The sequence below is a fragment of the Cinclus cinclus genome, chromosome 12 (genome assembly GCF_963662255.1).
Source record: "Cinclus cinclus chromosome 12, bCinCin1.1, whole genome shotgun sequence".
Taxonomy (NCBI): Eukaryota; Metazoa; Chordata; class Aves; order Passeriformes; family Cinclidae; genus Cinclus; species Cinclus cinclus.
This window is the reverse complement of record NC_085057.1, coordinates 10,008,147-10,023,489: the sequence shown is the minus strand read 5'-3', so window position 1 is coordinate 10,023,489 and position 15,343 is coordinate 10,008,147. Positions and strand designations below refer to the sequence as shown.

The 15,343-nt window shown below is 41.0% G+C and overlaps 1 protein-coding gene across 1 annotated transcript in view; it reads left to right on the top strand.

The window, feature by feature from the left end:
• The window catches only part of LOC134048769 (netrin-4-like), a 39,183-nt gene that overhangs the window by 3,304 nt on the left and 20,536 nt on the right, over positions 1 to 15,343 (top strand). Inside the window, exons 2-3 of the mRNA XM_062500749.1 lie at positions 3,018 to 3,559; positions 15,029 to 15,292. Coding sequence (XP_062356733.1) covers positions 3,018 to 3,559; positions 15,029 to 15,292 — 806 coding nt within the window. The remainder of the gene's footprint in view (positions 1 to 3,017; positions 3,560 to 15,028; positions 15,293 to 15,343) is intronic.

Sequence of the window (15,343 nt, the reverse complement as noted above, 5' to 3'; positions counted from 1 at the left end):
GAGCCAAGCCACCCTCCGTGGAGTAAAAGCTAATCAACCTCATAATAACATGCAGTGCCCATGCGTAATCAAACTGTTTAATTCTCCATGAATTATTCAGTGAGTCCTCCTGGCAGTTGGGGTAAGTTGTGTGTTTGTCTGGCTGCTGTTTCTCTCCTGCAGCAGTCTCTCCTTGCTGCCCAGACTCAATATTTCGTGTTGTTTCCACAGAACCAGTGAGTGATGGACAGGCTGCACTATCCTTGTGGCCAAGCAATGTTCTGCCAATTGATTTCTTTAAATACAAAGCTTTTAATCGACTGCAGATTTTGTTTTCCAATCTCTCTCCTCTCAAACTCTCTTCTGTTAATTTGCACTTTGTCCTTCTCCTATTTTCCTAATGACACAGCATTTCAGACAGGAACTCTTTATTGATGTTGCTGCATTAGCAGGCAGAGCAGATAAACCTTCTTGTGACTGCTGTTCAGGAGAAAAAAACAGCATCTTTCTTTTTTTCTTTTCTTTCTTTCTTTCTTTCTTTCTTTCTTTCTTTCTTTCTTTCTTTCTTTTCAAGGCTTATAAAAAACAGCTAAAAATTCAATACAAAGCTAATAGCCCATTTATGGAAAATACAAAAAAACAGCCATTCCCTTTAGAAAATATTTCCTTTTCTGCTTTCTTGCATCCTTGTCTGCAAAGCTTCCTCTTATACAACTTCCTTAATTTAGAACTTCAGCATCCCATTTCTTCTATGAAAGCTTTAGTGGCATAATTCATCACTAGAGATGGACTTTCTTTTAATTACATGGCATATTTATACATAATCATCCATAATCCAATAACATTTTGTAACATGGATCCATTCTTAATCAAAACTAAGTAACCTGACTCTTAGTCAGGACTAATGCTTGCTCAGAGCTCAGATGTAAGACCAGTCCCACTAAAATTCTCTGGAGGCAAAGATGACACCTTTGTGCTGCACTTAGCAAAATCAGTTAATACTGAATCTACTTTAAACACAGAATTTGCCTTCCTTATTTCCAGCAGTTTTTACCAAGCAGTTTGGAATGGAGCCTTGATGTCACTTGCTAAAACATTCTCAAGATGTGCTTGAGAGTAGCTCATGAGAGTTATTATTAGTACTGTTATTATTACTTATAGCTCATTACATCTTTTCTTACTTCTGGTGATGCTAGAATCACCTGCTCAGCTGAAGGGGAGCACAAAACGGAATCAACAGAGCCAAAAATCTCCATGCTCATTCCTCTCCAGATGGGTCTGCAGCTCCTCATGTCTGTGCTGGCACAGGCAGTGGTGGTGGGATGGGGAGGGGCACTTCCATTCCTTGGATCTGGGGGCTGTCAGGTGCACTTGTAATCCAGGCACTGCTGCCCCCTGAGCTCTGCCAGGCTCCTGGGACTGACTGCACTGCAGTACTAAAAGAAACTCATTGCCAGCCAACACACTTTAAATTACCTTGAAGGTGGGTTCCACCTGTTTCTAAGAGCAGACAAGCATTTGTGGATGATCTCCTTCCTTGCTATCTGAAGTTTTAAACTATCTTACACTGTATGTAAGCTGAAATGGCACAAACCATAGGTCAATGGGATTCAGTGGACATGCAATAACTATTTTGCATCCTAACCCTGGAGTACAGGGCGTTTTCCAAAACAGTGTTCATGTCTGACCTTTCTTTCCTGGCCTATGCAGAGATGTCACTGAGGAACTAAGGACAGAATCAACTCAGAAGCAAAGCCATGCAAGCTGGACATAATTTTTCACTTTAAACTTTCCTTTTGGAAAGAGGAATGTCCATTTTATTGGGCATTCACAATGTTCATTGAACATTTGCAATCTGAGTACTTTCATAAGGCTAATTTGGAGACCACTGTCTTTGACCTAACTTGATTTTTAAACTAATTTTAGCTAAGGAAAGGCCGAATATAAATGGAGTAGGGATTTTAAAATTTGACCTAAAATGTTGAACTTATAGCTGACCTTTGAACTGCTCCTGGATTACCCAGGGTTTATGGTCATCCTATGTTTCATTGGAAGGGTCTTTTCCTGTAGGTGCTAAATCCAGTCATCTGACTTGTGACTTTTTGGGTTAGATTTATGACCTTGCAAGATCAGTCATTAACTCCTTTTAGAGTGTTAAGTTGCAAAGAGAACATTGTATGTCATTAGAAACGCAGTTTTCTCCAACTCAGTAATATGGTTTTGGAATTACCTTTAATTCCAGCTCACAAGACACTACTGATTTTTAAACAACATTAAGACTTTGTAGTTATCCCCACCTTTTCTCAATTTATAAATAAATATATACACTGAAGATACCAAAAAATTGTCAGTATTTGCAAACTTGGCAAACAGAATGTAATCACTTACCTCCATGTCAAGGTATTTAAATAAAAGGGAGACTTGATTTTCAGATTTTCTACAAATTAATAATTGCACCTGATCTTATTAGAAGCAGTATAAGCTCAACACTCAGCTATAGAAATACAGACTTTCTTTATGTGTTCATAGTTAGTGTAATTAGTGTCCATAATTAGCATGCAATTAGTGTCCATTACCTGTTAGGCAGGAATCATCTCTTTTCTTTATGTATTGACAGTGTCCAGTCCAGCTTGACTTTGCTCTGATTACCATGAAAATGAAGGCATTGAATAGGTTCAATCCTTCAGTTTGAGCTTATTAGAGTGAAAGCAGAAACCACAAGATATCTCTGGTTAATCATAAAATGCAATAGACTGGCACAATTGTATTTTCAACAGAAATCAAAGTTAAGCACCATAAGCACAAGTGTTTCTAAAGATCAGTGTTTCTGAGTTAGGCACCAAACACAAAGACTGGATTTACTGAGACACAATCCCAAAACTTTGTGTGAAAAGATGAAGCAGCCCTCCTTCGAAGGTGTCCTCTTCAATGTCAGTCCCCAGATGAGGACTCCAAACATTTGTGTTGTCACCTGGGTTACAACAGTGAGAACTACCTGAGAAATTCTACTTGTTGTGTTTATTTTCCCTGCCCTTCAGATCCCACGAGACCACGAGCCTTCCGCTGCAATGGCCGTGCCTGCAACCCTCCAGTGGGAAACCTGGCCACGGGAAGGACACCAGTGACCACCACCACGTGTGGCCAGAACAGCACAGAGCTCTACTGCTTCTACCCAGACCAGAACCTTCTCCACCACATCTCCCCTGGCTGTGGGCAGCCCCGCTGCACCAAATGCAACACCAACCAGCCCGATAACTCCCACCTCCCTGCTGACATGACAGATGATTTCTTTGCAAACCCCATCTCCTGGTGGCAGTCTGCCCAAGGGGTACACAGAGAAGAAATCCGAGTGGACTTTGAAACAGAATTCTACCTGACCCACATCATCGCTGTGTTCAAGTCACCTCGCCCGGCTGCGATGGTGTTGGAGAGATCCCAGGATTATGGGCAGACTTGGAGGCCCTACAAGTATTTCTCTGTCAACTGTACAGCTACTTTTGGGCTCCAGGACGATCTCGTTGAGGAAGGCTCCATGTGCACCTCCAGGTATTCAGATGCAGTGCCCTGCACCAGAGGGGAGGTAAGCAATAACTGAGGTTTGGACTAAGTTTAATGTCAAACAGCTCAAGACTGCCAGAAAACCAGAGCGTGTATCTCTAAGAGATACTGTGAATATAAATTAAGAAAGGTATCCCATCCCTAAAGGCTTTGTGTCAGCAAATAAAGGGGGAAAAGAAGAGAAATTATACATTAATGGTAGAAACTCTTTAGCAAATTTCTTTTATGAGACCTCACAGAGTAATATGAACACTGCCTAATTTTACACTGAAGATGCCCAAAACTGAACTAGAATTCTAGCAAAGTAGATGTAGGGAAACACAAATCTGTAGAGTCTGATTTATCTAAACCATTTTCACTTTAGGATGACATGAACTGCATGATCTTTCTTTTTCTTCTCCATATAAAAGTCTTAGATGATTGGCTGACTTTTAAATACATAATTCCTCCAAGTTCAGTGTTTTCTTGCTGTCACTTTTCCTGCTGGTGGTGATTATGGCTGATTTTATCAAGCCATAGGCTTCAGAAATGAAACTGCTTGGAAGCAGAAGTGGGAGTGAGCAGCCAGGATTCACTATTCAATGGTGGGAAAAGCCCTCTTTTGGTATGAATATTCTGATTTGTTTTTAAACATAGGCAAAAGAGTGTTTTTAAAATAAATGTACAGTTGTTCTGATAAATTCTTCTGAGAAAAGCAATAGCTACTGATTAGACTCTTCTTATTCATCAGTCTTGAAACAATTCAGATGGGAAAGACCATAAACATAATTGGTATAATTTTACAGAGAAGACAAAGTCACAAAGCAAGATTATGAGATATTCCTGTAATTACAGCAAAGGCTTGATTCTTTTTATGTCCTTTTACTCCCTTCTCTCTTCTTCAGGGAAGTCACAATCCTTTTGGTTTTCATGTCTGGAAGTGGTCAGCAGATTCAGCAGTAACACTTATCCACACATTAAGCTTAGGTGTGAGGTGAATGGTCCACATAGGCTTCAGCAAACCCCGTGTTTCAGCAGTGCACTTCAAAATGCATGTGAGAAGAAACAAAGGTACTGTACCTGAGGCAGGGCACAGCAGTAGAGAGAGATTGAATTAATCTGTGTGTAGCAGGCTAAGAAGCATCTCTGCATATTAGAAACCTGGAACAGATCATCTGACTACAGGACTCTTATTTCTGGAGTAGTCATTCTGCTGGTCAGTTATCATGATTCATTTCATGTCCAAGTCAAATGCTTCCAAATGTCTTCTGTAGGGAGCTTACAATTTGCCACGTCAAGAATCTCAGCAAGTAATGTATTTTTCCATTCTTGTGTGCCTTCCAATCAAAAATCTGGAAGTACTTAGCAAGACCCAGTTAATGATCTTCAGCACACATACAAGGGTTCTGCTGCCATTTCACAGATGAGAAAAGAGCAGCACAGGAAGGTGAAGTGTTTTGTGGGAAGAGAGGACAATTCCAGTTGACTGAGGGACAGAACACAGTGTCTGAGGGAAATGCTTTGGCCTTAAATACAAAATAACCCTCCCTCTCTAGTACGCTATCCCCTCCACTATGTTGGCTTTTGTGCTTTACTTGTGCTAGCCTTGGGGAATATCATTAAGACCATGTGCTGCTGCTACAATAAATCTGAGAAGTGGATGGCAGAAAACCAAATAATAAAACATTCATTCAACACAGGTCTTTGTGATTCCAAGTGTCAAAGTGATTGTGTCAATTTGGGCAGTCATTTCAGTGCTGAAATGAGTATGTGTGCTTAATCAATCTATGCCATGGTAGTAGATGTCAGAAAACAATAATAAAAATAAGAACAGTCCTCTATTTACAGACTACCCTTGCAGATCCCAAATACTTCCACGAACATGAATTGTGTAGGTGCAGAGGTCACTTCCTCCATGGGACAAGTGCTGAAGCTTTAAAGCAACACACAGGAATCCATGTGGCAACTTAAGAGAGGTCAAGACAAATACTGTTCCACAGTATATTGACCCAAAAGGATTGTCAAGCACTGGACAGACTTTACAGAGACCTCTTAATCAATCCATGAAATGTCCCTATGGCAAGGGTGCAGAAGATTTTCAGGTCAGCAAGTATGACATAGCAGATTGTTTTGTCAATTGAAATAAAGGAAGGCAGAGTGTAACTATTTAAAGTGAGTCCTGATCAGATTTGCCTGTGTGACACTGCTACTGTTACTACAGGTCTCACAGGAGCTTTGCCCATACACCCCAGAAGAGCAATTTTACACCTTATTTTGAAGATGTCACAGATGTCACCAGGGCATCCCCTCAAGCACTGGCTCAAGTGGATTCAAAGGCAGTTCACTGAACCCCCACCAGTATTTTCTTCAGTGTTCTCTGCTTCCTTTCACCTCCACTCTGACCTACCCAGTTACTGATTCTGGCTAAGCCTTGGATAGCTGAGGGGCTCACATCACAAGCTGACAGCTTGTCTGAAATGATCAAAACTGTTCCAACTTAAGTGCTAATTAATGCTCTGACATAAATGCCAGTTTTCTTTACTGAGGGGTTTGAAGTCATTTTCACCACATGAGACTCAGGTTATTCTTGGGTCCTATTCATCCCGAGAACAGACACAAATTCCTTTTTTTAACAGGGCACAAAAGGAATTTTAACATTAAAAAAAAAAGAAATAAAAAATGGCCTGGTGAGAACAGTTAAGTTTAAAACCTAAGTGTTTTAGGTTAAAATGTCATGAAACAAGATTTCAGGTCAACTAGCTTTCAGAACTGAGAATGCAGGTGTGAAAGGAGAAGGTGGTAGAGCTGCAGTAACTTACACACATCTGTAAACTGAGATGCATCTCACTCAGCACATACCAGCCACCAAGACCACTGAGTTTCTTCCTAAAAGCAAGGCAAAAAATTTGCCAGAAGAGAAAATTTTAGGAGACTAGAATGGAGTAAAAGACATTTGGATGAGTGACAGGACAATGTCACAGCAAAATATAATGTTAAGTTAAGGCATATCCCTTGTCTCTGGTAGATTGCCCTTTATTTTTCACCTCTGAGAGGGTCACATATCTCTGTTCCATCTCAGATAAGATACATCTGAGACAGAAGGCATTGGGAAACACCTCATATAGAAATGCAAGAAGATTACTCTCTAATATATCTTTTCTTTTTTTTCTTTTACTCAAGCAATTCCTTACCCCGGTTCAGATCCAGAGTGCTTTAGTAAATAGAATCTATCTATCTGAAATCCTAGGATCCTCATGATTAGTTCATGAAGTAAAACCAATACCACATTTTTAAGGTCTGTTCATCATCTGTAAGTGATGCAGTGATGCATCTACAGTGAATGCTAGCATGGACTCTTACGAATCAATTGAGACATTCTTTTACCCACTTGTCCATCCCTCTGTTCTTTTATCTTAAAAACACTGTACTATACAGTCATGGAGCCTAAAATGAGCCTTCAGGTCAGCTAACATAAATTGTTTGGCCCAAACAAAAGGAGAAATTACCACAGCGTTGCATCAGACATCAATGTGAGCTGCAGTTCAAACATCATGTGGGGGAAAACAGGACTGAAATGTTTGAACCTGCATCCTGACAGCACGTGCACTCAAGGATCTGAGAGATTAAGAGCACATTTTTAATAAACTGGAATATCAGGAAATGAAAACAAATGTTCTCCTCCATTGAATATGATGTTTGCATGAAAGGAAGACATTAGCATGCAAAGTGGGGTGGAACACTGACCTGCTGATAACCACCAGGTCCAGAAGGAGACCCTTCCCCTACTGGATCTAGCAAGGGAAGGGAGTTCTGAATCAAAGGCTGGTTCATTTGTGTGAGTGTCTGTGTGACAGATGACACCAATGAAGTGTGATATAATAAACCCATTACTGGAATTCACTGGGGGCTGGAAGAATAGTGTATGCCTGAATTAAGGAACTGGTTTCTATGGCAACATGTTAAGTGTGCCTTGCACAGAAGACCTGTTCATTCTCCGTTTTGTATCCTGTGGTGACCTCTTTAGGGACAGAAGTCCCCAGCAGTGCCTTTTGTCAAAGATGAGTGGACCTTCTTTGTAGCTAAAAGACATTTAATCACTCTTCTAAACACACTCCACTTGGTGAATGCCACACCAAAACGGGTTGTGATGGGTGCAGTTCTGTCTGCTTCAAAAGCCACCAGGCTGTTCAGAGAGAAGTCACAGGCAGCTGTGGAAGGTCTTTCCTTCTCTACTGACACTGAAGCCTCTGCTGCCTCTCTCCATCCACGGGGACTTCCTGAGCAGTAACTGTGCAGAGGGGGACCAGCGGCACCCAAGCACCAAACCAGGCCAGGGACAAGGCTCTGTGTGGGATGTATGTGATCCTGTTCCAAGGACCTACATTTTCCACTGCCTTTTCTCAAGCTTCTCTTTTACTGTATTCATACCAAACCTTTTGATAAACAAAGAAGTATTCCCTGTGCACGCTCACACACACACGCACACATACACACTCCTCATTAAATGGCAGCATCAATAATTCATGGGGTCACCACTGAGGCTTCCGTGACTTCTTAAGAGTTCTGATCTCATATGGCAGTGGGGTCACTGGAAAGAAACCTGCTCAGCACATCACAAGGTTGAATTCCCAATAGCTGAGATTCAAAGACGGGGTCTTGCACTTCAGTCATCAGGACTGGCCTCTGAAAGTCTCATGATGCTCAGGTTATTCCAGCTTCCAGCTGGAAAGGATTCCAGGATGGATTAATCACTAGTGTAGGTAAGTGCCTGAGCGTTTGGACTAGGGCTGTCTGCTCAGCATTTGGTTTAACTTGAGCTGCAGAGCAGGTGGAAGGCAGAGGCAAGTTGAGAGGAAGCAGTTAACACCAGCAGTGTAAACAGGCTGATAGCACTGCCAGGCTGTGCTTCCCTGGAGGAACAATTAAGGGGCTCAAGGATTTGTCTCTGAAGGGAATTTGAACTGACTGAGACTAGTCCAGCAATCCCATCCCTGGCAAGTGAACTTGAGGAGGGCACCAAGTGTCCTGCTCTGACCTGGATTGTAATGAACCATTTCAGAAACATGTGGAACATTATAAATCAGCCAGAAAGACACAGCAGTGGGATTTTTTTTTAGCATTGTTTCTGCATTTTCTGCTTTTTCTGCATTTTCTGAATATACAAGGCAGCAGACATCAAATTATTTTTTCTTCTCACCCTTTTTTTATAAGCCCTTGCCTTTCTACATGGATGTACATCTGCAGATAACCTGAACCTACAGAATACAATTTGCTTGAGGAAGAGAAAAAGCCTGCATGGCTCTTAGATTTGACTGACTTCAATTATGCCATAATCATATTGGCAGTCATGCCTAAATATTAATACTAAAATGCCACATAAACTGGATTACTGAAATAACCTCAAAGCAAATGCAAACTGAAGGCGCATCAGTCCTTTCTGATTTGGAGAATACAGAATGAATTTAGGATGCCACTGTCTTAGTGGTAGATGAGTTTACCCATCTCAAAGAAAATTTAAAAATCAAAACCACAATTATTTCTTTAACAAGTTACCATATTCCATACTGATTTCTAAGTTTTGTTCTCTGCAAGGACAGAAAAGCAGCAGATCTTGGCTAAAAAAACCACCATCCCATGAGTTGTCAGAATAGAACTTATTATGTCTGGGAGAAGAGATAGATTTTCTCTGTGATCCAAAGAGTAAATCAGAAAAAAATTACTTCTTAGTTAAGACCACTGTACCACAAGATAGAAGTCAATCAAATAAAACAGAGGATATATGCCACTGGGTAGGAAAAATTCTGAGACAGTTGTTTACTGTTCCTTTAAGAACAAAATCAACTCACATGAAAATCTCTTAATGAAGAGAATTTAGGAGCGATGAGAGTTTTTATTGCAGCTTCCTTCTGATGGACCCAGTATAAGCACACAGACATTTCTGACCTCATTAACCTGATTGTGTGCAACATGATGAACACAGCTTAAGGATTATTTGTAACATCAAATTCTTGCTCTGCATAAGGATCTTCTTTTGTAGGAGGCCATGCATTGGCACTGCCCTCCATTTATGATTCATATTCCTCGACCTTAGGCTATGAGTTTTCAAGGGGGAACCTTTGTTGTGTCCACATCTCTTCTGACTAATACTGGCTGGAAGATCAGGTTAAGAAAACAGAATTAGATGCATCAGGAATGGAGAAGCAAAACCTATGGCAAGAAATCAAAAATCTGAGACACTGTCTCTGAAATGAAGATGATCTCTTGATTGGTGATAAAACAATGTGAGGTTGTGCCAACTTGTGTACAGCAAAACCAGTCACCTAACAGTGGCTGCCTTTTAGCTTTGCACACTTACAGCATTTTCCAGACTTCCTTGCTCTTAGGAAGGTCAGGAGAGGTCAGGGACCATCTTTTTGAGGTGCAGCTGATCGACTTTTGAGAATGAGAATGACAAATATGCCCTTGATAGCAGATATGCAGATAAGCATGAACATCCTACTCAGCATTCAGCCCCAGGGCCAGCCCCTGATCATGAGAGAAGCTCGTGAGCTAGGATGTATTTCCACAAAAGGTTAAATTATAGAGGTGCTGCACACCTTCAACTTCCATCCAGTTCAATGGAAAGATTTCTAGGGTGTCCTTAAACAGACTCAATCACCATCAGATTTGCTTTTGCAGCTGTGCCTATGCTACTTTTATGACAGCTGCACACTGATGTTTAGGGGAACAACTGGATGATTTCAAAGCAGTCCATTACAGCAAAAATAGAACAGAGCTTGCTACCAGATAGAGATTTCATTAGATGACAAATAGCTTTACAGTGAAAATCATGGGAAGTTCTTTTCAAGACTTACATCTTAATTAAAAGAAAACACTTCTTTTTAATTATACTCTCTTAATATCTTTTACATTAACGTAATGGAAAACTGAAAATTTACACAGTATCTATGGGAAATAAAAAGAAAATAATATTTCTGCCTTTCTGCAAAAGGCACAAGTCAAATGTCTACCTGTATAGAAGGAATTTTCTTCATAGGCTTTAGAGTTACCAACCTTGTGAACTAAAATAAAGGGAACAGATTGCACAGTGAAGAGGTGGAATGTCTCTTCCTGTAGCTCATGACTCTAGGAGTTCACTAATACTCAGATCCATTTATAATCTAATCTTTAATACATTCATGCATCAGTGGTTGAGATGGCCAAACTTTTATCTTTTGCCTGCAATTATTAAAATTGTGTGTATGGACATCCATCTCCAGGAATTCTCAGGGAATTTTCCAGATCCAAGTTTATTAATATTCCTCCCATTGCACAAAGTACTTGAATCTCAATATCCCATTTTTATGGAAAGAAAATAATACATAGAACTGAATTGCTACTGAAATTAATCCAGAACAGCATGAGGCCTTAGTTACCTGCTGAGCATTATAGTGAACAACTGTGCTGGGGCTATGAAAAAATAGTTGCATTCCCCACTCTGTAATTTTATCAAAGTGATACCTTCTCATTTTTTAAAGAAATAAAATTCTTTCCTAAATCATATAAAATTGTCAACCCATATATATATAGCCACCACCAATCTATCTCTTAATTTAGGATCCATTTTTCCTTAGGGAAAACCAATAACAACCTATAAACCCAAACACATGCATTTAAAATATAGTCATGCATTTATAACACAGAAAAAAAGTTTAGGGAGTTGGTTTTGTTGAGTTATTTAATTATTTATTTTTAGCTAAATTATGCATTTATGATAAAATAATTCCTGGTATGTAAGGTGAGATAAGAGTTCTTTTTTAAAAAAATGTATCCCAATCTGGAATTATTTGAACCAATACATATAGTAGACTAATGAGGAGAAATTGTAGGTACCAACATCTTTTTCTTTACCGTACAGCAATCTAACAATTTTCTATTTGTATGCATATGTGAAATAAAACTACCAAACTGGTTTAATTATGAAATAAACTGCTACCTCTGTGCAAAATGTAGCTCACCTATACCTACTTCTATTGGCACAATATATCTGCTGATCAAAATGTCTTTGATTTTCACAAAGTTAAGGAGGGCTAATTTCTTACTGGTGGTTGAATCCAAGAAGAACATTTAAGTGCAGCTCCCAGAAGACCTCAGTAATGTTATGTCACCCAAATCAGATCTTTAACACTTAACAAGACTTGCCTTGGGAGAAATAAGGACAAGCAAATCCAGTCTCACCAGTGAGCTTATTCCAGACAGAAATGTGTCATGAATTAATCATACAAACAAACCCTTGTACCTCAGCTGGGATGGAATACTGTTTTTTCTTAAAAGGATGCCACAATCCCTACGGGACTTCAAAGCTATTAATGTCTCTGCTCGCAAATGATGTTCAGTGTTCTAATGGGATATGGAAAATGCCAAAGCAACTCCTCTCAAGAGAGGCAAGACCAGAAATGAAAACATTTGCAAAACAATAAAGCCACAGGAAACCAAACTTTTTTTTCTAATCTGTCAAGCAAAGAAACGAGAAACAAAACAGCTTGGTGGGAGCAAGTGGCCCTTTGCTGAGAGAAGAGCCCCTGACAGCTGCTCTTTGACTAAAGACCTCAGTGCTCTCAGAATGCCAATTACAACATGGGGAGGATGGATAATTGACTGGAGACCCCAAAATATGAATCCATCTGTTTAAACTTGTCATACCATGTAGAAAATAGGTTTCTAGTGGTGCACTTGATTTTCTTCACATCTACCATAGTACAGTGCAAGACTATTGCTATCAGGAAGATGTACAGTGCCAGAGAAAAATGAAACATTTTGGCTATTATCTACTGATTTTTTTCAGACAGACCCAGCAAGAACTCTTGTTGTTCACCTCATTCACCCATCCTCTCTCAAGTGAGGAGTCCCATAGCTGTTCACAGCTGGGATCTCTGGCACAGGCACGAGGTGTCTTACCCAGCCCTGTATAATGCACAAAGCAAAGTGACAGAGTCCCCAGGAACTGCAAAGGAAAGTCACTTTATTGTAAAAAAAAGGCCTTTTTAAGCAGATAGGCAGTTATCAGTTTACACAGTTTTAAGGCACAACAAGCCCAAGCCAACCAACCACCACACACCACGATGTGGGCGTGCAGCAGACACGCAGCACGTCTCTCACATCTCTCAGGGCTCTCTACCCCTATTCCAGCTCAGTCACTCTCCCATAGCTCCCTTCTGCTTAGCCTAAGTAGCAGGCCTGAGCCATGCTTTTCCAAGGGTAACAAGGCCATTATTTTATAAGGCTTTACCTATATGCAGCAGTACAAGAAGGGCCTTGGCAGGACCAGAGCAGATCTTGCAGAAACCAGTGCTATATCAATTACCTTTCAGATGTCTATTTTATGGAGTGAAGTGCCTCTAGCATTCATGTTCTCAAGCCATTTATGTGGTGGGCATCCTCTGAAGATCCATCTGAAAGGAGATATTGTAACAAAGCGTGTATATTAGAGAAACCATAGACAAGAATGCTAAGTGTGAGAACAGAGTTTATAAAACTAATGACTAAATAGACTGCTCTACCCTCGATTCCTCTGGTTTATGCCAATTTAAACAGTTTCACTGGGACTTTTAACCATTCTTTGAGATCTCTGAGCTTAGCAGGCTCTTCAGAACTATTCCACCCCATTCCCTGCCTCGGTTTTAGCTTAGCTGACCATTTGGGAAGGAGATCTGTGTGTCTGTACACAGCCAGGTGCTCAGGACTCTGAGAATTCACTTCACCTCTGTGTGGTCCACAGGGGACTGAGAAAAACAGAGGGTTCATATAATGGTTTCCACTAAAAGGGCAGACCATCCTGGATTAGGGGAACTGGAAAGATATGCAGATTTGGTCTTTGTCCTGTGAATCCAACAGTAAGGGGAATGCTGGGCACCTGGACGAAACAGAATGAGCCATTTGCTTATGGTTCCATTGACCAGGGGAATGTAGACATAGGGGTGGAAACGCTTGGGCTATTTTGTCATGGCTTCATTGGTCAGGGGAATGTGGGCACCTGCATTGCACAGCCTGGGCAATCTGCCCACAGCTCTATCAAACAAGGAACCCTGGGCATCTCTGGTCTCCCCAGGCAAGGCTGTTTGCAGCTTTGTAAGTAGCTGACAGTATAAGAGAAGAGAATTAAAAGAATAAAAAAAACAGAGTTAACCAAACAGAAACCACTGAGAACAGGTGGGAGAGCTACCACGGCCTTTGCTGGGGTCTGTTCAAAGCCTGCAGTTGATTCTGTTAATTAAGGGTATTTGTCTCCCCATGTGCCACCAACATGCAACTGAACTATCTCCTAGGCACATACCACAAGGTTTTTGTGACTTCTGCAAGCAAAAAGGAGCAAAAGTATTTTACATGCTGCAAGTATTTAAACTGATCAGTTCACTAGGAAGAAAGAAAAATAAAAACTGAGAGAGAGAGGGAATCCCTATGGAAACAAAGATTTCACTCTGCTAATACTAACAGAGTTAGACAGAGACTGTCACCACTTATAAAGCAGGGCCAGAGAATCCCAAGGGCAAATCCCTCAGCCATGATGGAAAATCTCAAGCAGAGTTAAAAACAACTGTCAAATTGGAGTCAGCACATCTAAGCCTGGAAACAGTGCTAACAGTTCTCTATTTCACTGGCAAGAACTGTGGGGCAACCCACCATTATCAACCTCTCCCAAAAGCAACAGAAACAAGCCCACCCCAAGAGATAGAGAAGGATAGAATGCTGATGAGCTAAAATATAACAGTCACTGTTAAACACCAAATTAGAACTGTGATGCCCAAAACCCAACTGTTGCTGCTCTAGAAAACTATCAAACAGCAAAAATGCTGAGACAAAAGAGCAACAACCTAGAGATAGCCAGAAGGCACCAAGCACCTTGGGGCCTGTGAACTCACTGCTCTGTAGCTGCTCCTAAGTAATAAATCACCAGGTTTTGTGAGCAGACAGGGCTCTCCCAGCACTCACTCACCCTAAGCTAAGCTGTGTTCCCAACATAATTCAAGTGACACAGGAAAAGGTCTGATCACAGTTTCCACTTTTTTCACAGATGCCCTTAGTGCCTTTGTTTACCTGGCTCTAGAACTCATTCAAAGACATGCTCCTAAAAAGCTTCCAGAAATTGGGATGTCATTAACATTGCATTTATGCCAATAAACCTTGGATTTCTCTGAGTGACACTTGTCACTTAGCTCAGAAACACAAGGAAGTAGACTTATCCTGTCCCTTGACATATTAGCTGAACTGCAAGAAGTGGCAGGGCTTGGTAACCCCGAGGAGTGATATTTAAATGAAGGCATTTCTCATCTCACATCTGAGCTGGGATGAAAGCAGGGTCACTTGCTGTGGCTTGGCCAGCTGGTGTTAACTCAGCTGTGATGCTCTGGGATCAGCCAAGCCCCACAACAGCTTATGCAGAGTCATATTGCTTGTTCCAAGATCATCTTGGGATATTTGCTGTGCATGCAGGGTCCTATTATCTGTTCTGGGATGTGAACCTTCTCTATTTCAGGTGATTTATCGTGCCTTAAGTCCAGCTAACAAGATCGAAGACCCTTACAGTCCTGAGGCTCAGGATCTCCTGAAGCTCACCAACCTCCGCCTGCTTTTGTTAAAAAGACAGGAATGTCCATGCCATGGCCCAGGACTGGTAGAGAAACCCCAAAGATTTGCCCACTATGCTATTTATGACCTGATCATCCGGGGAAGCTGCTTTTGCAATGGGCATGCAGAGGAATGTGAGCTTGCCAACAGGACGGGGGTCATGGAGAACATGGTGAGTCCCAGATATTTATCAACTTACTAGACTTGCTACTTGCTTCTACTG